The sequence below is a fragment of the Xenopus tropicalis genome, chromosome 9 (assembly GCF_000004195.4).
Source record: "Xenopus tropicalis strain Nigerian chromosome 9, UCB_Xtro_10.0, whole genome shotgun sequence".
Taxonomy (NCBI): domain Eukaryota; kingdom Metazoa; phylum Chordata; class Amphibia; order Anura; family Pipidae; genus Xenopus; species Xenopus tropicalis.
Genome location: NC_030685.2, coordinates 59100764 through 59124938, shown reverse-complemented (window position 1 = coordinate 59124938; position 24175 = coordinate 59100764). Strand labels below are relative to the sequence as shown.

General features: G+C 40.7%; 1 protein-coding gene across 1 annotated transcript in view; it reads right to left on the bottom strand.

Annotated features, from left to right (window-relative positions):
* ube2f (ubiquitin conjugating enzyme E2F (putative)) overlaps positions 1–24175 on the bottom strand; it is a 115835-nt gene that overhangs the window by 9356 nt on the left and 82304 nt on the right. Inside the window, 2 exon segments of the mRNA NM_001011221.1 lie at positions 8986–9048; positions 10972–11004. Coding sequence (NP_001011221.1) covers positions 8986–9048; positions 10972–11004 — 96 coding nt within the window.

The following is a 24175-nucleotide window of genomic DNA, read 5'->3' as shown; positions in this document are numbered from 1 at the left end:
CTGTTCTTTCCACAGATGAGTCTGTATTTATTCTCCAGTCTCCATTGGGAGGAGAAATTGTGGTAGAAATATGTAGGGCAGTGTTTACATAATAAATTAATCTAAACAAAAGTTATTTCAAATAGACAAACAAGAAGCACACATTTACATTATGAGCCCCTGGCGCCCAGTAGTGAGATATAAGCACCCACAGGAAGGCTAATAATGAAAGCTAATTCTCAGGTTAGGTAACTAATTGTGTGGCTGGCCCAGTGGCAAACATTGTGCAAGACTTTTATAACTTTGCGCTATGAAAAATTGTTTATTTATGGTCGTGACAAGAAATATTGGCATCATTGCACTTTTTTCACATAACTTCCAAATTACTCTAAAATAAATGAAACTACTACAAGACAAGTTTAAAGGCAACAAAACCACTTTTCACAAATCCTTGTATAACTGGTAAGAATGTTATTCCATTCAGAACTTAACATAACCTTTCAGATGTGAACAAAAACGCCATTGAATAAAATCACCCCAGACTTATCAGAAGTATAATCAAGTGCTTTTGGCCATTCTTCTTTTGTTAACCTTTCTAAAGCTGGCCACACACATGGTGATTTTCGAGCTTTCGTGCGACCAATGGTCACACGAAAGATCGTTCCAACCCTCCACTGACGTTCAAGGCTGAATCATCAGATATGAAGATAGAAACAATAGGATTTCTACCTCCTTCTGCCAATTCAGCCCTGAACATAGATTTTGCTTGGGCGCCTTCAATGGTGCCCTTTCAAAATCTTTGAACCCGCCCGATGGGCGAGTCGTCCGATATCTGCAGTGATATCGGTCACCTCGCCAAGTTGCCATACATGCACCGAATATCGTACAATATCGTACGATATTATCGGTGCCTGTATGGCCAACTTATTTCTCCACAGTTTTTGGATCTTTCCACAAGTGTTCGATGGGATTAAGATGTGGACTCATTGCTGTCCACTTCAGAACAGTTCAGCCTTTTGTCTTTAACTATTCCTGGGTGCTATTTGAAATGAGCTGAATCAAGAAGTGCTTGCACACCCTTGTAAGCCTGTAATACATTAAGCCTGGTGCTTCACTACCCTCTCTCCAGTACTAATAAATAATATTTACAGACACACACATAAGTTTCAACAGGGTGAACCCTTGGAATTTTATTGTGGAAGATCACTTTAGTATTCAGACTGCAAGGGTTCACCCTCCTGAAACTGCTGTGTGCCTGTAAAGATTATTTACAGAAATTCAGCTTTCTGACCATGGGTTTTAGTATTGAGCTCCCAAACGCCTCTTGATTTTACAATGCTATGGACACCAGGGACCCAGTTTCAGGGGCAGCAAAGAAACCCAAAAATGTCAGCGAACGGTCTCCATGTTTAACTCTAAGGGTGTTCTTTTCTTTGAAGGCTTCATTTTTACCAAAAACCAAATATCATCTCATCAGTCCACAGGGCATTCTTTCAGAAGGACTTCAGGTGTGTTTCTCAGTCAGCAGTGGTTCTTCCACTAAGTCATTCATGACTTAAGGAAACTAGCTATAGGATCGGGTACAGAAGGTGGGTGTTAATGTTACATTCTCTACTTGAAGTTAGGTACTTAGTGGGGTCCCACTGGGTTCTGTGCTGGGTCTACTTTTATTTAATTTGTTAATGAATTACTTAGGGAAGGGTAACGTATGTAATGTATCAGTGTTTGCAGATGGCACAAAACTCTGCAGCCCAATTAATTTCTTTCCAGGATGAGGCAGCATTGACAAACTGCCAATCTGGGCAGCTAAGTGGCAGATGAGATTCAATGTTGATAAATGTAACAACATGCACTTGGTCATCCATTCCATCTGAATATTCAGAAGGGGTTTTTTACACCGAGAGCTGTGATATTTTGGAAATCTCTCCCTGAATCAGCCATACTGGCTAATACATTAGATAGCTTCACGAAGGGGATGGGTGGCTTTATAGCAAGTGAGGAAATACAGGGTTATTAAAAATAGCTTAGTACAAGTTGATCCAGGAATTGGTCCGACTGCCATCTTAGAGTCGTCTTTGATGCAAATTCAAGAGGCTTCATATTTTTTTTTGTCTTCCTCTGGATCAACTAGCAGTTTATATATACATAAAAAGTTGAATTTGATTGACATTTTTTCAGCCTATGTTACTAGGTATGTATTTATAGACCTTAAGTTATATATGGGTTCTGTTGCCTTAACTGTAGCTGTAACAGGCTGGCAGCAGACTTCCTTATAACTTCCCTGATCCATTAATATAATCTCATAAGAAGCCAGAAGGGACATGACAAGGCATTAGTTGGGTGGTCTCAGTAGCAATGGGATAGAAATGGAAGTCTCAGTAGACAACGCACTCGGTTTTCTAATCAGCCTGAACACAGAGATATCATGCAACAAGGTCATCAAGAAGAATTCAGCAGAAAAATCTGGGGATAAGGTGGTAAGAACGACTGTTTAAAAGGAGAAGGAAAGGCTAAGGCACTTGGGGGTGCTAAAATGTTAAGCACCCCCAAGTGACTTTAATCGCTTATCTCGTACCCTGGGCTGGTGCCCCTGTTAGGAGAGAACAGCACCAGCCCGGGGTAACTGCAGCGACGCGCTTCCTCCTTCCGGCTTCGCTTCGCTGTGACTAACACAATAGGCGCATGCACAGTAGAGTGAAAAGCCGACTTCTCTGTTAAAGTTCCACTATTCACTCTACTGCGCATGCGCGCGCAGCGATACAGGAAGGTGGAAGCTCTACAGGTACCCTGGGCTGGTGCTGTTCTCTCAGTACAGGGGCACGAGCCTGGGGTAAAAGGTAGGCGATTTAAGTCACTTGGGGTGCCTAACATTTTGGCACCCCCAAGTGACTTTGCCTTTCCTTGTCCTTTAAGGCATTAGGTAAGACCTGTAAATAAATAATACAGCAGCTGAGCTATATGAATACTTTGTAAGGCAGCATGAGTCTCTCCTAACAGCACCTCTTCATTTCAGTCTACTCCCCCTCCTAACAAACTATTGTTTATCAGGTTCTCCAATTAACCACCTTTAGTTTGGTGGCATTTCACTAATATAATCATAGATATCCAGGTCATACCATCAGCAGGAGCATCAAAGAAATACCTCTTTGCTACGTAGGTCAATTCACCTCATTAAAAATGTAATTAGCCTTAAATGCGATTAAGGAACCTTTTTTGAATGCAACACTGTCTTTTTATCTCAATTGTATTTATTGATAGCATACATTGTGCGGGAGAGATGACAGCCTTGCAAATAGGATGCTTAGTGCAAAGGGCCACTAATGAAAACAGTGCGCTCATTTGCAGATATGAAAAGCTAAAGGAAGCTATACACGTGTAGATTTTTAAAAGATCTTTTCGTTATTGTACAACTAAGCTTATCTTGAAGTATGATTTGTCCATCAATGAAAATAATCATTTCAAGTTATGTCGTCTAGTTGAAGCTAGGAAAACCGGGTAGCTGCCAGCTTGGCCCTGCAAACAGGGCAATCGATACATTTCATTGCTAACGACTAACATTTTTAAACCTGTCCAATCAATTTTCTGACCAATCTTGGATGAAAACCTTATGATAATTTGATGAGGTTTCGGATTGCACTGAAATTGGTCGTTAAGGAAGGAAAAATTGTTACGTGTAAGGCCAGTTTAATAAAGGAGAAGGAAAGGCATTTTGGCGTTTTATGGTCAATAGATTAGTCACAATAGTGCAAGCTAGAATGCTACATTACAATTCTGCAGTATGCTTTACCATACTTGAGAAAACAGCCATAGAAGCTGCCTTTCTTTGTTTCAGCTCTAAACTCAGAATACACAGCAGAGATGGGAGGGGGAGAGGGAGGAGATGGGAGGGGAGGAGGAGAAGGGCAGGGGAGACAGGAGAGAAGAGCAAACTGAGCAGATTTGTGCCGTGCCCTGAAGAATTTTTCTGAGAGCAGGAAGTCTGACACAGAAACTTATATATACAGAATAAAAGGAAAAAAATGTGTTGTTTCTTTTCACTGAGGACAGAGCAGCAGTTCTCTAATTGCTTATGGCTTTATAATAAAGCTTACTTAGTTTTTATCTTTCCTTCCCTTTTAAGAGGGACCAACATCTTTTATAAAAGTTTGGTTGCCAGATGGCCATTATTTTGGCTCTAAAACCTGGGGGCCTTGACTATTTTTATAGGGAATTGATGTTTGAACATTTTTGACAGTATCAAAACTAGAACTAGAGTGACAAAGACTGCTGAGCTTGCTACGGTATATTTAGCATTCTATTTGCCACCTGTGGTTAAATCAGGGCTACTGTGTGCGCTTTCCTACCGGACCTTTACTTTATTGCCAGTGGGAGTGCATTTCGGGGAGATCTGTCACCTGCAGCAGCCCAGATTTAACCATGGGCAACAAATCTCCCCAACTGCCATTAGCTTTCTTTTATTATTAGCCCTACCCTTTTATCCTTGTGGATAAGAAATGAAAATGTTGATAAGTTTATATATGCATACAAAACAAAGAAAATCATACAATGACAAAAACCCATAGAGCCATGTTTGACTCCAGAGCACCGTCTCAACCAATCAAATATTAAAAGATGAACATATTTTCTCTACATGCTTGCATGGGTTTCATCTGGATACTCCAGTTTCCCCCTGCTCTCCAAAAACATAGGGACTCATAAGGCTGATGCACAATCTGTAATTGTTGCAGAATATCAGCACTATGTACAATAAAGAATAAAACCATCTTTAATGTTTTCACTCCGCTTGCACGGCCTTAAGTCTTATCATCCGTCTCCACTGGCTGCTAAATATGGTCAGTGAGGAAACCTTAAGAATCTACAACAGAAGGGACAACTCCCTGATTTTCTCATAAAACTCTGTAAGAACAGTTCATGTAAATGTTTAGGTTCACGAACGAAATAATAAAGCAAAATGAACAGCTGTTTAGCCCTGGAGTGCAAAGAAAACAGAAAAGAAAAAAGGCAAGGTATCTGACTTCCTCTCCTTCATTCCTGGGGCCAGAGTCTGTGCAGCTCTCTCTCCCCTCCCTTAAGGGCAAATCGTGGCACTGCGTATGCCATCCCACCGGAAATTTACATTCTAGCCGGTGGGATGGCATTTCGGGGAGATTAGCCACCCGCGACAAGGGAGATTTGTTGCACGGTGACTAATCTCTCCGTGTGTCACAGCCCTAAAAATTCATAAAACTCACTCCTCCCTAAGGATGTGTGATCTGAGCTACCAGTCTCTACAGCTGCAGCAGGAAGCTAGGAAGACCAAGCTAAAATGGCAGCTGCTATCTTAAACAAATGGCGCAAGCTTGTAAGGCACTTTACTCAGGTATAGTAAAGCTTTCTGCAAAATAAATATCATGTTCTAGGTGGCTGGGGAATCTATTGGCAGTAAAATGCCAAAATGACTTTCCTTTTCCTTTAAGCTAAGAAGATCTGTTCCTCTGAAGATGCCCCCAGTTGCTTCCCATGTTCTTTTCTGTTGATTAATAGTTTATTGTGCTGCTGTCAGTTACTTGAGCTTATATACTGTATATACAGAATATAAACGTCACAGTATAAGTCATGATTAGTAATGAATTCAGTTTCTCATTACACTGCAGCTCTGAAAACAGTGCAATTAGCATAAGAATTTAATGATCAGTCATGTAGCACCGGCTTATATGACAGCGTAACCTCTTTTCTTTAGTCACCCAGAGCACTGAGCATGTAAAATGTCACTGACACAAAATCCAACATGAAAATCTTCTGTGACAACATTAAAGACCTGGATCATTACTGTTATAGGACTATTAAGTATTTCCGGCAAGCTGAAATACTCTTGCCCAAAATATGCGCCATACGCACCATATGCCCCGAAACCTGTGTCTGCACCGTAATGAATGGAATACGCGCGGGTGCAGGCACATGTAGAAGATATCCGCATAAAAACGTGAGAGAATGCAAAGTATCTCGTTTTTATGTGTATTTCGGCTACATGTGCCTGCCCCCGAGCGTATTCCATTCATTCGGGTGCAGGCACAGGTAGGAGCGTATGGTGCATATTTTCAGCAAGCGTTTTTTAGCTTGCTGAAAATATATGCCATACGCCTGGTGTGGTATCAGCCTTAGGTTGGTGTAGTGAGTTCAGTATATATAATACAGCATTTCTAGCCATATTCATTTTTTAGGGTTTAGTTCTCCTTTGAAAGACAGTAATCAGTAATAGGAAGAACATTAGATTAGATGGATAGTATGTAATAGTTACATACAAGTGGGAACAAAATAAACAAGAACTAGGAAAGTAATAGATTGGGGTGTTGGGGGTTGCACAGGTACAAGAGCCATGGTAATGGCCATGCTGATATAAAATATGTGAACAAAAAAAGATGATAATGCAGATGGTTTGTGGCGACAAGATGGTCCCCAAAAAGGTTTTGCTATGGGATCTAATAATTTCCCTATTATATCACAATACAATACAAATTGCCTGTATTCCGACTCATGATATTCTGTATTTAAGGAAGATAGGAAGAGATACTTGTAGATTGAATGCTCTTTTGGGCAGGGTTCTCTTCACCTCTTGTATCGGTTATTGGTTGCTTTATATGTTACTCTCTATGTCCAATGTATGAAACCCACTTATTGTACAGCGCTGCGGAATATGTTGGCACTTTATAAATAAATGTAATAATAATAATAATAATACATTGCTTCTCACTGTGTTCCATTCATGTATGCAGGACTAGCGAACACTGCTCACCACACTGATTTCAGCAAAAGTTTTTATGTACTAAGCACAAACCAGCAAGAGCATTTTAGTACAAACTTGTTGAGAATTCTAATAAAGCTTAGGACCTGGGGTTTTCCAGTTAAGGGCTCTTACTGTAATTTGGATCACTGTACCTTAAGTCTTCTAATAAAACTTGTAAACATCACCAATAAGGATTCATGCAGCTTACTACAGGTATGGGACCTATTATCCAGAATGTTCGGGGTTGTCCCCATAAGGGATCTTTCCGTTATTTGGATCTCCATACCTTAAATCTACAAAAAATTATTTAAACTTTAAATAAACCCAATAGGATTGTTTTGCCCCCAATAAAGATTAATTATTTTTTAGTTGGGATCAAGTACAAGGTCCTGTTTTTGTATTACAAAGAAAAAGAAAATCATTTTTCAAAATTAGATTTATTTGTTTAAAATTGAGTCTATGGGAGATGGCCTTCCTGTAATTTGGAACTTTCTGGATAAAGAGTTTCCAGATAATGGATCCCATACCTGTACAATGTAGTACAAGGGACTAAAAAGCAACTCATTTTTTCAAATTAGAATTATTTGCTTAAAATGGACTCTATGGAAGATGACCATCCCATAATTTGGAGCTCTCGGGATAAAGGGTATTCTTGATAAGGGATCCCATACCTGTACTAGAACTTGCCGAAGGGAGGTTTACTCCCCACTTTGATTAATTTTTTAAATAAATTTTGCTAAAATTGTACATAATTAAAAATGCCTCCGTTTATTCTGCAACTCTGATAGTATGTTCTGTTGGCTACGAATGTTGTTTATAAAAGTAATAAAACAAATAATAATAATATATTGCCTTAATTTTTACAAATAGGTTTATTTTTTTCTTATGTAATTTTTTCTGTTGAGATAGAAGCAGTTTATGAGGCTAAAACGCCTGCAGTGGATTGAAAACTGCAAAAAATGACAAGAACCAGCATCAGAGTTGGCGAAAACTCTCAGCAACTCAGTGCATTGTTTGTAGCCAAAAAAATTGGGTTGAGCATCTCACAAATAGATTGCAAAATATATAAACAAATTTAAGAAAAAACAGTAAAAGCTATTTAAAACAGATTAATCTGCTACAGTTTAATGGATTATATAATAGCTTTTGTTTCCCTTTTAAATACCTACTGACGTTCAAAACCTGCTTAGACATGGTGATCAAACTTGTGGATAAATTCTGCGGTTGGGCTCTCACGGGACACTTATGGATGAACACAGCCAGTGAAAAAGCGGCTGAACAGAATACTAAAGCAGCTAATTAAAGTCTAACACTGAAATGATCTGACATGGGCTGTCTCCGATACAAAATATATCACTGTTTCCCTGACATTCTGTAGGACAGCGAGTGGTGTTTCAGCAATAGACAAAGAATTCATTGCTATTATTACAGAATTTTGTTCCAAGCAGATTTACTCCTGGGGCCAGTAGGCAGACCTAAAAATCTGTTATCACTTACATAAAACAATATATATATATATATTTGAGCAGAAATAAAAAAAAATAAATAAATAAATATATATATATATATATATATATATATATATATATATATATATATATATATATATATATATATACTGGACCTGAAGAAGACCCCACAAAAGAATTAATTAGACTAATGCCCAATCCCATATGATGGAAAGAACGCAGGCCTGGGACTGGCAATCTGTGGGTTCTGGCAAATGCCAGAGGGGCTGCTGTAAGATGCCATAGACAGTCACTATTTAGTGGTGCTGTTTGGGCCTCTGTGTACCGAAATGCCAGGGTCTATTTTGTATCCGAGTCCAGACCTGAGAGAGTGTATAAATGGGCTGGATTATCAAATATGTGGTGATATGGGGCATTTGTGTAATTCTGATAAGAACTAAAACCTGAACCTAAGCTTTGCACTTTAATATGCCACTGAATATCAAGCTGTTTTAAATGTGAATATTTGATATTGCCATTATTTATTATCATACAATTAGTGTCATTATACAAAGTAAACACAGTAGATCATAATATGTCAAAATGCTATAAAGCCTTGTCACAGACATATGTATTAGCCTTGAGTCATAAGACAGGTCATGGTACAGGAGTTTGAATTAATATGAACAATAACCACAGTCCAGGAAATAAGCATTATGAGGACCAAGCCATACTTGTATGATTGCAAAAGCAGCTATGAACTTGGGGAAAGAGGATTTACAGAGCTGGGCTTACCTTATCTCTCAAGTGATGCTCTGCTGCCTCAATGTTTAACGGGTCATCAAAATTTAATAGATCCTATGAGGAGAGAAAATGGCTTATTGTGAGAAACACATATTATACACTTATATTGACCGTCAATTCTTTCTATCTGTCTATCTATCCTAATTATCTCTCTCTCTATCTGCAACAGTTCTTACATTTCCCTGGTATATGAATAGGAAAGAACCTGAATGGAAAAATATGTTATAAAATTTAAGAATAACAATAAACTTGTAGCCTCACAGAGCAATCGTTTTTTGGATGCTGGGGTCAGTGACCCCCAATTTGAAAGTTCAGTCAGAAGAAGACAGCAAATAATTAAAAACTATACAAAATACCGTATTTTTCGCCCTATAAGACGCTCCGGAATATAAGACTCACCCAATTTTAAAGGAGGAAAATCTAGAAAAAAAAGATTCTGAACCAAATACTGTAGTAAAATATTTTATATCAACTGTATAACGTTAATTGTCTCTGGGCTCGCACATAATGAGGCTTCCCCCAGGGCCCCCCCAAGCATCCTTCAGCTTCCCCCAGGGCCCCCCCAAGTATCCTTCAGCTTCCCCCAGGCCCCTCCCCAAGTATCCTTCAGCTTCCCCCAGGGCCCCCCCAAGTATCCTTCAGCTTCCCCCAGGGCCCCCCCAAGTATCCTTCAGCTTCCCCCAGGGCCCCCCCAAGTATCCTTCAGCTTCCCCCAGGGCCCCCCCAAGTATCCTTCAGCTTCCCCCAGGGCCCCCCCAAGTATCCTTCAGCTTCCCCCAGGCCCCCCCAAGTATCCTTCAGCTTCCCCCAGGGCCCCCCCAAGTATTCTTCAGCTTCCCCCAGGCCCCCCCCCCCCAAGTATCCTTAGGCATCCCCCAGGGCCTCCAAGCATCCTCCAGCTCCCCCACGGCACCCCCAGCATTCTTCAGCTTCCCCCAGGGCCCCCAAGCACCTTCCATTTCAGGGGGGAAATGGACCCCCAGCTGCCTCCGGCTCCCGTGATGTCTTCCTCTCTGTGCCGCGGCTCCCAGCTGCTTCTGTGTTTTTATAAGGTTGCGCCCTGTGCGTGTGACGTCAGTACGCACGGGCGCAACCTTATAAAAGCGAGGATGTGGCATAGAGCCGCGACACAGAGAGGAAGACAGTTCGCCGTATAAGACGCACCAACTTTTTCCCGGCAGTTTTGGGGAAGAAAAAGTGTGTCTTATACGGCGAAAAATACGGTAAACAACAAAGACCAATTGAAAAGCTGATTAGAAATGCCATTCTAATTACCACCACTTTCAAAAGCACTTTGGATAGGGGGATCTCACCATAGATTTTTTGCTGGACGACAGCTCTGTTATATGCTAATATTGTGTTTGTAAAGACACTTCAAATATCTATACAAATGCATTTAGGTTATGGTCATGAATTGTGCCTCCCAATATACAATATGAGCTTTGGCCTATTATGTGTGGAATACAGAAGAAGAGGTAAGAGCTGGGGCCAAGGGCCTCAGCTTATACACGCAAAGAATAACAACAAAAATAGAAATATTTGTTGATTTATGACATTTATAAATAAGAAATGCTATGTATGAGCTTATACTTTCAGACCCCAACTAGGGAGGAAAGAGGTTATATAATAGATAACGTAATAACTAGTGGAAATGGATGATAACATTGATTATAGCTTGGGATAAGGCATCTGGTCATTTTCTTAAATTAACTGCAGTTTCAGGGCATACATAAAATGCAACTGCTCATTATATTCAAAGGTTACAGGTTCACAAACATGGATTTACTCTCTTTAACATATTTACTTAGTGCTGGGTCCTGGGGAATATTACTTGAATACCTCTCCTCACTGGGCATATATCTAATCAGCTGGATCAGTGGGACATCTGCAGCCGCCTGTCTCCCATAGCCAGCTCCCAATATCAATAAACACATCAGAACACTGACACCGGTAAATTCATTTTCTGCCTGTACTCACTGTAAACAAGGAGTTCAATCCCCACACAACATCCTGCAAATAAAGGAAAAAGAGAAATGTTAACCAGCAGAAAGAGATGTTAGGAAAAGATTGCTTAGCCATTTATATGTGAATAATGTATTTAAGCTTATCGGGAGCAGAGCCCCAAGACAAAGCGAGGGATTCAAGGCAGGTTGGTTTGGATAAAATGCAAAAACAACAATACAGATTGAGCCATTGGGAGGATTTATGCCTATTATTGTCAGCTTTCAAGATTGTGTGCAGTGGCTAATAGTGAGATACTGAGAATGCTACAAATTATTACGTTACTGGCTAAAGAGCCACAATAATACACACACACAAATATATACAGTACATCCTATATACTAAATATACTAACTGTAAATTTTAGTATCACAATAGCTGTGGATATTAACAAGTTCATGAAGTCATCCAAGCCCCTCTTAAAGGAGAAGAAAAGGTAAAAAGCTTTATCAGAAAGGTCTATGTAAATACAGCCATAAGCACTTATAGTAATGCTGTACTGAGTTCTCTATGAAAAGAAACACAGGATTTCTTGTCTCCTTTTTTGTAAACATGTTCTTGGGTAACTCACTTCCTCTCTCAGAAAAATACTTAATTCCAGGGGCCAGAGTCTGTGCAGCTCTCTCCTCCCCTGCTTCCCCCTCTCATAAGAGTGCATAAAACTCACTCCTCCCTCCCTTAGGAATGTGTGATCGGAGCTATAACAGCTAGAGATGCAAGCTACTTAAAATGGCAGCAGCAATCTTAGACAAACAGGCTCTTTACTCAGGTATGGTAATGCTTTCTGCAGAATAAATATAGAGCACTAGGTAGCACTAGGTGGCACTAATGTGGCAAATCTATTGGCAGTAAAATGCCAAAATGACTTTCCTTCTCCTTTAATGGTATTAATAGAATCTGCCATCACAACATCACTGCCCTCACTCTGCTTCAAATGAAAGTTCTGTTCCTCTAATCTAAGGGTAAGAACCCACAGTTGAGTCGCCTAAGACAGATCTCAGACAGACCGCTCTGAAAAAGCTTTCCACCAGCAACAATAAGAGTCGCCAGTGGAAATCTCTTTGCATTGCTTCAGCAATCCGTAGTCACGCCAAGTTTCCTCCTGCAGGCAACTTCAGAAAATGAAGTGATGTAAAGGGCTTTCCACCAGCGACTCCTATTGTTGCATGTGGAAAGCCTTTTCAGAGCAGTTTCTAGCAGAGATTTATCACGAGTGACTCAACCGCTCCGTGGGTTCTTACCCTAAGGGGTGGCCTTTGGTTTATTGATCTTTACTGTGTAAATCAGGGATCCCCAACCTTTTATATCCGTGAGCCACATTCAAGCATGGAAAAAATTCCTGGGGGTGCAAATAAGAGCTATAATTGGCTATTTGATACCCCTTATGTAGACCTTGCAGCCTATATAAGGCTCTGTTTGGCATTACACTGGGCTTTATGCAATCAACACTTACCTCCAAGCCAGGAATTCAAAATCAAGCACCTGCTTTGAGGCCACTGGGAGCAACATCCAGGGGGTTGGAGAGCAACATGTTGCTCACGAACCACAGGTTGGGGATCACTGGTGTAAATAAAGATCCTTCCTATTTGGTCTATAACCCCTTCTAATGTACTTGTAAAGAGCAATCATGTTCCCTTGCAAGCGCCTTTTTTCCAATTATTTTACCAGTTTTTATAGATACATGTTTTGTTTCTTTGACAATTACCAAACATTATTCCTAATCTAATCACCCCCAGCCCCACCCGAGCCCTACATAAGCAACAGTGTAATGGACAGATATTCAGAGTATACATATATCATAACATTCAATGTATTGATAGACAGAGGTCATGGGCTAATTGCCACTGTAAATGTGATTAATCATAATTTAATATATGATCTGTTGATTCAATTCAGGGATTACAGATTTTATTGGAGCAAATTATTTAATTAAATTGATAAGTTTCCATGAGTTGAATGATGAAGGGGATTGATTCATTCAGATCAGATACTTTTCATAGCAAAAATAAAAATCATTATCTGGGATGTTTTTTGGAAACTACATTACTGAGCAGGCCCAATACGCAAATCCTACGGTTCCTGATGTTAGGGGAGGCACGGCCTTTCTCTGAAATACAGCCGGTTAATATTGGCTGACTAGTGGTCATATACAAAACAAATAAAGAAAATCTGCCCTCTCCAATAGAAGTCAGCAGGTTTTCTTACAATTTTAAAAAAATGTTTTAGAGTCAGGAGTCTGGTGTATAAACTTAAATAAGGTGGTCTCCAATAAAGATGCATAGATTTATTCTATTTCTCCTCATCCAGGGTTCGGACACCTTTCCTCCACATAGTGTAACTCTAAGCTATGGTAAAAGGGGATTTTTAAAATGAAATGGTAAAGTTGTTAGATTTGTTTAGCTTTGGGGGTATTTAAATATAATTATATAATAATATATTTATAAAAATATAAATCCACAAATACGTGGTTCAACGAGCTGTTAAATGTTCTGATGTAATAGGGGCCTTAGATTGCAATCTCCACTGGGGCAGGGACTGATAAAGGCCCAAAACTGATTAAAGGTTAGACTGAGAGTGAGCTCAATTCCCACAAGGAAAAGAGTGAAATGACAGCGTAAACCGGCTGCTCATGGCTGCAGACATCCATCATTAGTCCGAAGGCAAGAGCTTCACCTTTAGGAGTCACAAGAGACTTGCCTTGCTAATCTTTTCACTTTTTAGCAATTAATTCTCGTTTGGACAATTCAAGTGTGTGAAGCTATAACAAAAGGAATTAATAATGCAAATTCATTAATAATGGTGTTAAATCGGTGTCATGGGCGAGGTTATGATGTGGAGAATGGTGATTGGTCAATCACCAAGTCCTAATTCGGAATACCGGGCTGGCAATTTTGACCTGGACAGTCCTCCTAAAAACCGAGATGTAATATGTAATCCTGCTTAAAGCTTCATAGCTTGGCACCATATGGCGTGGGGCATGAATCTATGTACTGCTCCATTGTACTGGACAAACAATTATTTGTTAATAATAAATACCCTTATAACTTAAGGTGGCCATACACGGGCCGACTATAGCTGCCGATATCGGTCCCTTGGACCGATTCGGCAGCTAATCGGCCAGTGTATGGGGAGAGCAGATCGGCCTGGCCGACCGATATCTGGCCTGAAATTGGCCAGATCTCGATCGGCCAGGTTAGAAAATCTGGTCGGATCGGGGACCGCATCGGCTCGTTGATGCGGTCCCCGATCCGACTGCCCCATTGCCGCCCACATAATCCGATCGTCTGGCCCCAGGGCCAAACGATCGGATTATTATTTTTTTTACCTAAATGGTCCCCGATATCGCCCACCCGTAGGTGGGGATATCGGGGGAAGATCCGCTCGCTTGGCGACATCGCCAAGCGAGCGGATCTGCTCGTGTATGGCCACCTTTACAGTACTTGTAAATACTAATAAACTGAAATTTCTTATGAGATTTCTTTTAAAATCACACAAAGCATGGGCTTGCGATCAACTCTTATAACATAGTACACACTGGGATATTCACCCCAGTACCAGCTGCCTAGGCCTAATCGCATGGTGCCGCCACTCCTCTGGCAAAAAATTCTTTGGTGGGGCCAGGGGCACACAGCCACCCTAAATGCTCCCCCCACCATACCCCATCCACTCTCAGGTGGGAAAATAGTCCGGGCCTCTGCCCCCCCTCTTATTCCTCTCTATAGTAATGCAACTGACCAGCTGATAGGAATATGCAGCCAGGTCTGTCTAACTTCTGGGCTGTTAGCTGCCTAGCAAAACTGTCATTGCATGCTCACATGATGAATCAGTGGTGACTTATCACTAACAATGGGCTTCACAGTACTGACTTTCCAGGCTGATCCCCCTCATGTCTAAATTAGAGTATAAATAGAATGAAGCTCATTGTTTTTCCTTACAGAATCAAGTTGCTGCTATATATAAACTAACTGTCACGTTTTAACAATAAAATGTCTTTACTGGAACTTTTTAGAGAAAAAAAATGGTTAAGATTTTTTTTAGAATTTCCGTATATTATAAAAAGTTATAGTTACTATGGTGCTTGCATATATGTGTAATAGCACAGCTAACGGTGGCCATACACTGTAAGATCCGCTCATTTGGTGAGGTCGCCAAGAGAGCTGATCTTCTCCCAATATGCCCATCTACAGGTGGGTGATATTGGGCCAAACAATCAAATTAAAACAGTGGGCATAGACGCTGTTGGGATGGGAAATGCATCAAGAAGCTGATTCGGTCCTTGATCTGATGGAGAAATCAAACCTGCCCGATCAAGATCTGGCCAATTTCAGGCCACATGCCGGTCAGGGAGGCCCGTTGGTGGTGCCCATACAAGATTAAGCTGCCGAATCAGTCTAATAGACCAATATCAGCAGCTAAAAATTGGCCTGTGTATGGCTACCTTAAGTATCCAGCACATTTCTTATCATATATTATAGATGGAATCTAGTGATTTTATTGGCAGTGGTTTGATTACACAAGTTCAAGATTCTGTCTAAAACCCACTGACCACTACACAATAGTGAAGTCCCCTTCCAGAATGAATTAGCAGACTGAATGAGATAGAAGAGTGTCTGGTTCAGAACCTTTGTTCTGCTCTTTAATTGCTGCTCTCCAAAGTTGTGTGATTAAATGCCTTATCGTAATGCATTCATGTAGCCAATTAAAAACCTCTATTTCCCTGTGAGGTTCTATTATTTGCAAAGAAGCTTACAAGGCATGATGGTGAATAGTGAAGGAGTCGACGTGACTGCTGTATTGCAAGAAGGGACTTTACTGCCCCCCCCTTCTCTTCAAAGCCTATACCCTCGAGTATGGGGAAATAACAAAGGGCTGTAAATGTATCCTTGTCCTTGTATGTCATTTCACTTGACAGAAGTGGAAAAACTGTGCGTACATCTAGGACTGCAAATATAGTAATAGTAACTTAGGTTGAAAACAAGACACAAGTTCAACCTCTTATGTATATATAAACCTGCTTAACTGCTAGGTAATCCAGAGGAAGGAAAAAAAAAAAACTTAAACTGAAGTCTCTCCAATCTACCTCAGAGGAAAAATTCCTTTGTGACTACAAGATGGCACTCAGACCAGGCCCTTCATAAACTTGTATTAAGAGCTATTTTTAATAAGCTTGTATTTCCTCACTTGATAAAAAGCCACCCAACCCCTTCTAGAAGCTATCTAATGTATCAGCCAGTACTTCTCATCAGATTGGGTGTCCTAAAGGTGCCCATACACGTTAAGATCCGCTCGCTTGGCGAGGTTGCCCAGCAAACGGATCTTCTCCCGATATCCCCACCTACGGGTGGGCAATATCGGGAAAATGTAGGCTAATTCGTTTGGCCCTGGGGCCAAGCGATCGAATTCTAACGGCGGCAATGGCACAGCCGGTTTGGGGACCGCATCAACGAGCCGACGCAGTCTCCGATCCGACCGAATCTTTTAACCTTTCAGGCCAGATATCGGTCAGGTATGGCCGTCGTTTCTGCCCCGATATCGGCAGCTACAATTGGCCCGTGTATGGATTAAGTCTGCTGGAAGGATCTACTGGTAAATAAAGCATTAGAGATTATTATATGATCCCCTTATATATTTAGATATGGTTATCATATTATCACCTTAAGTGCCTCTTCTCTAGTGTAAACAACCCCAACTCAGCCAGTCTTTCCCCATAACCAACACTTTACTAAAAGACTAACATACAGCAAAACAAGAATGAACATACAATATAATCTAACCCCCTCCCTTTTTTAAATGAATATTCTGTAATATTGCTGCAGTGAAACCTGCTCCATTTCCTGATTTTATTAGGGTCACCAGGATAGCTTGAAAGTTATTTTAATGAGAAACTCTAATAACTTGATTATGTAAGTGCAATCAGTAAGAGAAATTAAAAATATAATTACGGTCTAATTGATGGAACGCAATTTCCTGCAAGCTTATGCTTTCAGGAACATTCCAATTTCATTGCCCTTCATTATTTTATAATGCACAAAAACCATGAATATCCTGTAAATAACATCCTTATGAACGATGCTTAGTTATGTCATCATTGATCATCTGTGCTCAGTGATGTCAGTGGTGTCACATGACTCACTGGAACTTGTGTTTTATAATAAATAAATGTACCCTCTGTTGAACTTTATGAGGATTTTAAAAGTAATATCCTTTTATTTTACAATTATTTACTATAGGGCTCACTGACAGGCTAATTTTAAGTAAAAAATTAAAATAAAAAAAAAAATATGCTGCAATTTTTTTTGCACTTTGCATTGTATGATTAGCTGCAAGACCTTTGCACTGCTCATTGATTCTAGTGTTAGTTTGCACTACCCGCCAGCATTCTGAGGCGCAGGGTAGGAGTAGCAGGAGGCACAGCTGCCAGGGTTGGACGGGGCCGGCAGGACACCAGGAAAAAAGCCGGAGGGCCCCAGTCCTCATGTGCCCTGCTGACCCAGACACAATCCCTACCTTCCTTCCCATAATCACTCCCCTTTTGCCCTCCTCCTCTAATTGCGGCAAAAATAACTATAAGATGTGAATGTGCGCTGGAAGGAGAGGCTAGAAATGAGGAACGTGCAGGCCAGAAGGGCACCCCCAGGGTTGTAAATGACCCCTTATATCTTGCATCTATATCTTATGCATCTAATGGAAATACTAAAAGTTTCTTTTGGCTTCTTTAAGGTATTACTGACTTATGTTACATTGTTAACATTAAGTAACCTAGGCCCAGCAGGAAAAATCCATCTGATAAAAATGTTTATCCTGCCCAAACTACTATATATACTATGGCACTCCCCAACCCCAATCCCCAAAAAGATATTCTCCAAACTGCACTCCCACTTTACCAAATTCATATGGGGAACCTCAAGAGCAAGGCTCCGCATTAGCACCCTAATGAGACCTAGGGACAAAGGGGGAATGGCCCTGCCTGATATCTATATGTACTACCTGGCTGCGCAGCTAACCCATATCTCCCCCATGATACATCATGAGCTCTCCCCACCGCTTTTCCAACTCTGGGTACAAGCTACTGGCTACCCAGAGGCGCCCTGGTATGCTCTTCTTGTCAAACAGAAACCTAGCGAGCACTCCCCACTCATTGCGCTACAGCGCACGGTCTTAACTGCAGCCCATAAACTGATTGACTATATGGGACTCCCCCCCCCAAACCCCTATATGGCAGAATGCCCATTTTCCACAACTGGTGCAGTGTAACCCCCCGAATATATGGAGATCACTTGAACTTAACACTATCAGTGATGTATGGGAGAATGGCCAAACCATATCCTTAATGAATCTGCATAAAACCAGGCACCTACCACTGAATCAGTGGCTCAATCACCACAAAATTAAAAGTGCCCTCATAAAAGCTCTGCCTAACAACGGTCCCATGGTTAATAACTCCCCAGTCCTAGAGAGTCTTCTACTCCCCAACCAAAGAAGTAAACTCTCCATCCTATACAAACTCCTGAGTAAGCCAATGTACTCTGACACCGAGGTACCTGCAAAAGCACGGTGGGAGGAGGAACTGGGGACAATAATAACAGATGATCAATGGGAATGGGTACTGAACACCCCTCTAACAGTATCCTTCTCTCAGAGGCATAGATTATTACAGCTATACACGATACACCGGGCATATTATACGGTACAGAGACTCCATGCAATGAAGCTACTAAACTCCCCCTACTGTACCAGGTGTAAAACCGAAATAGCCACACTGACACACACAATATGGGGCTGTTCACACCTGAAAGATTATTGGAGCGGGGTGTGTGGATGGATAGAAAAAAAAATCCCGGAGTGGGGCCCCGGTGACGCCAGGAAATGCCTTCTGATGTTGGATATTAACACCTCATTGGACTTACATACCAAAACTTTTATTACAAAAGCCTTATTTCAGGCCAAACGAATTCTGACTCTTCACTGGAAAGACACGGAGCCTCCATCTATGCGTGAATGGGAAAAAGCAATGGATGACCTAGCATCACTGGAAAGAACTATTCTTGATAGAAAAGGACAAATGCTCAAATTCTTACAAATCTGGCGTCACTGGGTAGACTCTGTATAAAATTATATCTCCACCCTAACCTCTTCCACACCACAGATACTTCAGCCCAATCTAGCCCAACAATAATATAGTATGGTTCAACACCGGCCAAGGGTTAAAACCCTCTGTACTAGATAACTAAAATGTAATCTTCAGTAACTTGCATGCTTGTACACTTGATGTGTTTAACTTCTTATTGTATGTACCTTGCATAATGTTCAATAAAAACAAAATTTTTTTGAGCAAAAAAAAAACATTAAGTAACCTGTCACTGTCCCAGACACAGAATTAAAATGAAAAACAAAGGGCTGGTCATGACCAGACTTCAGAAGGAGAATGCAATAGTACATTGTACCTTTAACACAAACTATTTGTTATCATTTAAGTTTTATGATAAAGCAATCATGCTTAGCATGAGAGATACGAACATTTATCGCACAAGCATCAGTATTCTCTCCCCTCCCCTGTTTTATGAAATTTAAGTGGTGGTTGGCATCATTGCTTATTATTTTTGTGAATATGAGCATTCTGATTTCTCGGTGGTACTTTGGAAATATGTTTCTGCTCCATTATCCTTTCAGAAGGATTGAAAGAGGTATCTAACTACAACGTCATTCAATAAGGCTTTCTCCCTGCTTATGGCAGAACATAAATGGCATGTAGTTACTATACAAATAATAATTATAGGGCTGTCTTCTGGAAATTCTGTGAGTTTGTGACAATCTGTGAAATTTATCAGCGAAGGATAAAAACATTAGTGCTGTTTGGCAGCCACTAGGCACTCGCTCTGTCCAGTTCCAGATAGAACAAAGACACGGGGGCTATACACCCTCCAGGTTGCTATGCAGTCGATCCAAGAAAACACAGGAACATGATATTATAGACTCATGAATAATAATGAATAACATTAAAATAGAATTTCTGAAATCACCAATTTAAATACTACATCATCTTCATCAAGTGCCAGCTAAACAACACTGACAATGAGAAATACAAATTCTAATTATAGGCTATGAACCAGCAAGGAATATATGTTTTGTTAATGATCAAACTTTTAACCAGTTTGTGCATATTTCAACTTTATATGCCATGTCTTCCCTTCAGGATGATAGCAGACAGGGAGGTTTGCTACTAGCAGGTAAATCTGTGCTACCGCGGGTGACAAATCTCCCCAAAATGCGTTCCTACCAGCAATGAAGTCAATCGTTGGTGGAAAACATATGCAGTGCTTCATTTCCGAACACGCCTGAAGTTTTGTTGTGGGGAAGCTTCAGGTGGCTTTGGCAAATGAAGCGCTGTATATACTTTCGCACTTACTTTACTGCCGGTGGGAAAGCATTTTGTGGAGATTTGTTGCCTGCGGTAGTGCACATTTAATTGTGCATGACAAATCTCCCCGTCTCCCATAAGCCATATCGATGGGAAAAAAAAGTGGATTTAGGCCCTACTTAGTCCCTTCAGCAATTTATCCCCAACCATTTCAAAAATAACCACACAGTTTAACCTAATTATGGATGTACAGAGGGCTTTTTTGGCACTGATTTGGGGATCTGATTTGGACTTTGCCTCCTAGAACGCTATATTTTTTCTGCAGAAAACTTTATCATACCTGAGTAAAGAGTCCTAAAAGCTTTCTTTGTTTGTTTAAGATAGCGACTGTCATTTTAGCTTGGTGTTCATAGCTTCCTGCTGCAGCTCTAGCTGTTGGTAGCTCAGATTACACATTCCTAAGGGAGTGGGGAGTGAGTTTTATGAATTCTTATGGGAGGCGGGAGCAGAAGAAGGGAGAGAGGAGAAAGCTGCGCTGTGAAATCCTGTGTTTCATTTGATAGAGGACTCATGCAGAGTGCTTATGGCTGTATTTACCTTTCTGATAAAGCTCACTCAGTTTTCTCCTTTCCTTCCTTATCTAGACAAACCCTTATGCGTTTGAGTTGGGTTGAGCTAAACACTTAAGAGGCCCGTTTATCAGCATTCTCATTTAATGTTTTTAGAGGTTTTTGAAACTATGACTAAATGACTAGTGATTAGTAAATGCCCCGTCGTAATAATAGATAACTGAATGCAATAACTTTTGTTCATACAGTAGATTTTTTTATTTAACTGAAATTTGAATATGTAAACTTACAGCTCAGATTCAGTTTGGCCAAGTTCTATAATTAGGGTGTTGGTGCAACCCTATTAAGGTGGCCACACACGTGGCGATCTTTCTGGTCGCACGAAAGATCGTCAGACCCGCCACTAACCTTCAGGGCTGAAACGGCAGATAAGGAGGTAGAAACAATAGGATTTCTACCTCCTTCTGCCGATTCAGCCCTGACGGCAGATTTTGCTCAGGCGCCTTCTAAGCCTCATCAAAATCTTTTGACCTGGCCGATCGGCGAGTCGACCGATATCCGCAGCCTCTTGCGATACCGGTCGACTCGCCGACGTGCTATACACGCACCGAATATCGTACGAAACGAAACGATATTATCGGTGCGTGTATGGCCAGCTTTAGACAATCTGGGTAATGAGGCACCTTGCTCACTATCTATAAAAATTAACTGTCTCACAATATCACCATCTACATCACACTAAAAGCTAATTTACCTGTAAACTATGCCTTTAAAAAAGGTTTTGTCCTTAAGGCTTAGGACATATCAGGCACAACTTCAACTTGTCTACACTTGTATTTTCTCCGCAGGTGGGCAGAGGCACAGCGCTGGCCTGTGTGCAGACACATGGAGTAGATATCAGCGCTGCAAAGTATAAATATGCATTTTGGTGCCAATAACTGCTTAGTATATACTGCCACCAATCCTGTAAGTGCAGAGACAAAGCCGAGCAGATAGGAGTGCAGGCAAAAAGAAGCGGAGGCTTTGCCTTGTGTGCCCTTAGCCTTAGGGTGTTTTGAAGAAAACTGATTTGCTAATAGAATTGATGCGCTACAATAACTGTGTCCTGTAAAAGACTGGAAAAATACTTTTGTTAAACAGTCAGTTATTTTAATGTCAATTTACTACTGCAATTGGCTTTTCTAAATAGAATAGTGGCATTCACTTATCCATACAAAACCCTGCAGGAGATGGCTCTCTGCCTCACATAAGAAATTCTGCATAACAATGCTGCTCGGAGGCTGAAAGTCAAGTGCTTCGGCAGCTGCCAAGTTTCAGGAATATGTGATGTAGAGTTTTATCTCATTGGAAGTAAAGTGCAGTCTGTGGGATGCCAAGGCAAAGGATGCAATATGTCAGTTTAGATTACCCTTAAGGTTATATATATACTCTACAAACAGGAATAAAAGTCAGATTTCTCAGAAAAAGCCAGAACAGAGAAGAGCTTTCTGTAACCTGGTTTGATGTGTGTCAGTCACCCCCCTCTGGCAGTTTAAAGCTGAATCTGAAAGTCACAGGCTCAGGACATTTCTTGTCAAGCTACTTGGCTCCTCATCCTTATGATAAATATCTGGTAAATGACCAAATGATCTACTGTATGGTTCTCAGGATTTGTGCAGTACATCTTTTCCAGCATGTCACCTGCGGGGGCTAGGCCATTCTGCCCTGCAGCAGCAGATAATCCACAAACAGTAACCGCATGTAGCCATGTCTCCGTGGTCCTGAATTGCATTTAACTGGAAAAATGCTACACAAGAGCCATGAATATCCTGTAAACTGTATCCTTATAATCAATGCTCAGTGATGTCATCAGTTATAATCAGTGCTTAAGGGGAAGTAAAGTCAAAATCTTAACTCTGTTTATATATAGCCCTAAAGGTGGCCATACACGGGCCGATTATAGCTGCCAATATCGGTCCCTTAGACCGATTTGGCAGCTGGCCTGAAATCGGGCAGATCTTGATCGGGCAGGTTTGAAATTTACATGGCTCAGGGACTGCTTTGGCTTGTTGCTGTGGCCCCTGAACCGACAGACACCTATACCCGCCATTTTAATTCAACAGTTTGGCCCCAGGGTCAAATGACCAAGTTAGCCCGATATCGCCCACTTGTAGGTGGGGATATCAGGAGAAGATCTGCTCGCTTGGCGACCCCGCAACTGCAACTGACCAATGGCAATCCAGTAAACAAACTCCTGTGCTTTTTTCAAGTCTTGTATAGGACAGTCTCTGCTTTTCTTTTAAAGTCTCGTACTTTTTCACATCGGGATGGCTACTGGCCCTATAGGTGTCCAGGAGCTGTGATCAGAGCTCATTGCAGAAGGTGTAAAATACAAAGGCTACTAATTAAAAAAAATAGATGATTTTTAATGGGTTTATATGCAAATTTATTTAATCTGGTCTAAATAACATACACAAGGATTCAACTCTTTGTGAAATAGGATTTACATATCCTTTAAAAAAATGTACCACCGCTTATTGATCTTTTACTGCTGAAGCTGCTACTGTGCATCTTTATGAACCACCTAATTATATCACACTGCACAGTTGACCTTTTCAACTAAAATGTCACTGTTTTTCCTTGTAGTGCTTGGACATTCCTTTCTAACATGAACCTCTTGCTAAAGTATAATTTCAGATCCAACATGAATAATAATCAGGCAAGTGGCACGCTAGAAGTTTTTTCCGCTTGTGTTGGCCAATAGAATGATTTGCCCAGTATTTGCTAATACATTGTTTTTGATACAACAGTGTTGTTTATACATGTATCCACAAGTAGCTTGATTATGTGTGACAACTGTCAGTGCATGTTTCATTGTGTGCGACCTAAGAAACCCTTCCACATCTGTAATCCCTAGAAATCACAGAACAAACGGGGAATTAAACATTTGCTTAATGTGAGAATGTATTTGGCCTATTCTATTTGGCCTAATAAAAAAATTAGATCTTTTCTTAAATTTTTTCATCATTATGTAGCACTCATGGAAAATTATTTTTCTCGGAACTCCCCAGTAAACAAGGCTATTTAGATGGAGATACTAGATTATCTGGTTGTGCACCAGGCAAGTCAATAGGGTGCAATTAAACATTTCATGTAAACCAAATGCCATCAGAACAGCACTTTCTGCTAAAGTTTCTAGACGTGACCCCAATTTTCACATGGTTTGGTAACCTTACACTGCTTGTCTAGTGATAAATCACATGAAAAACTGAAA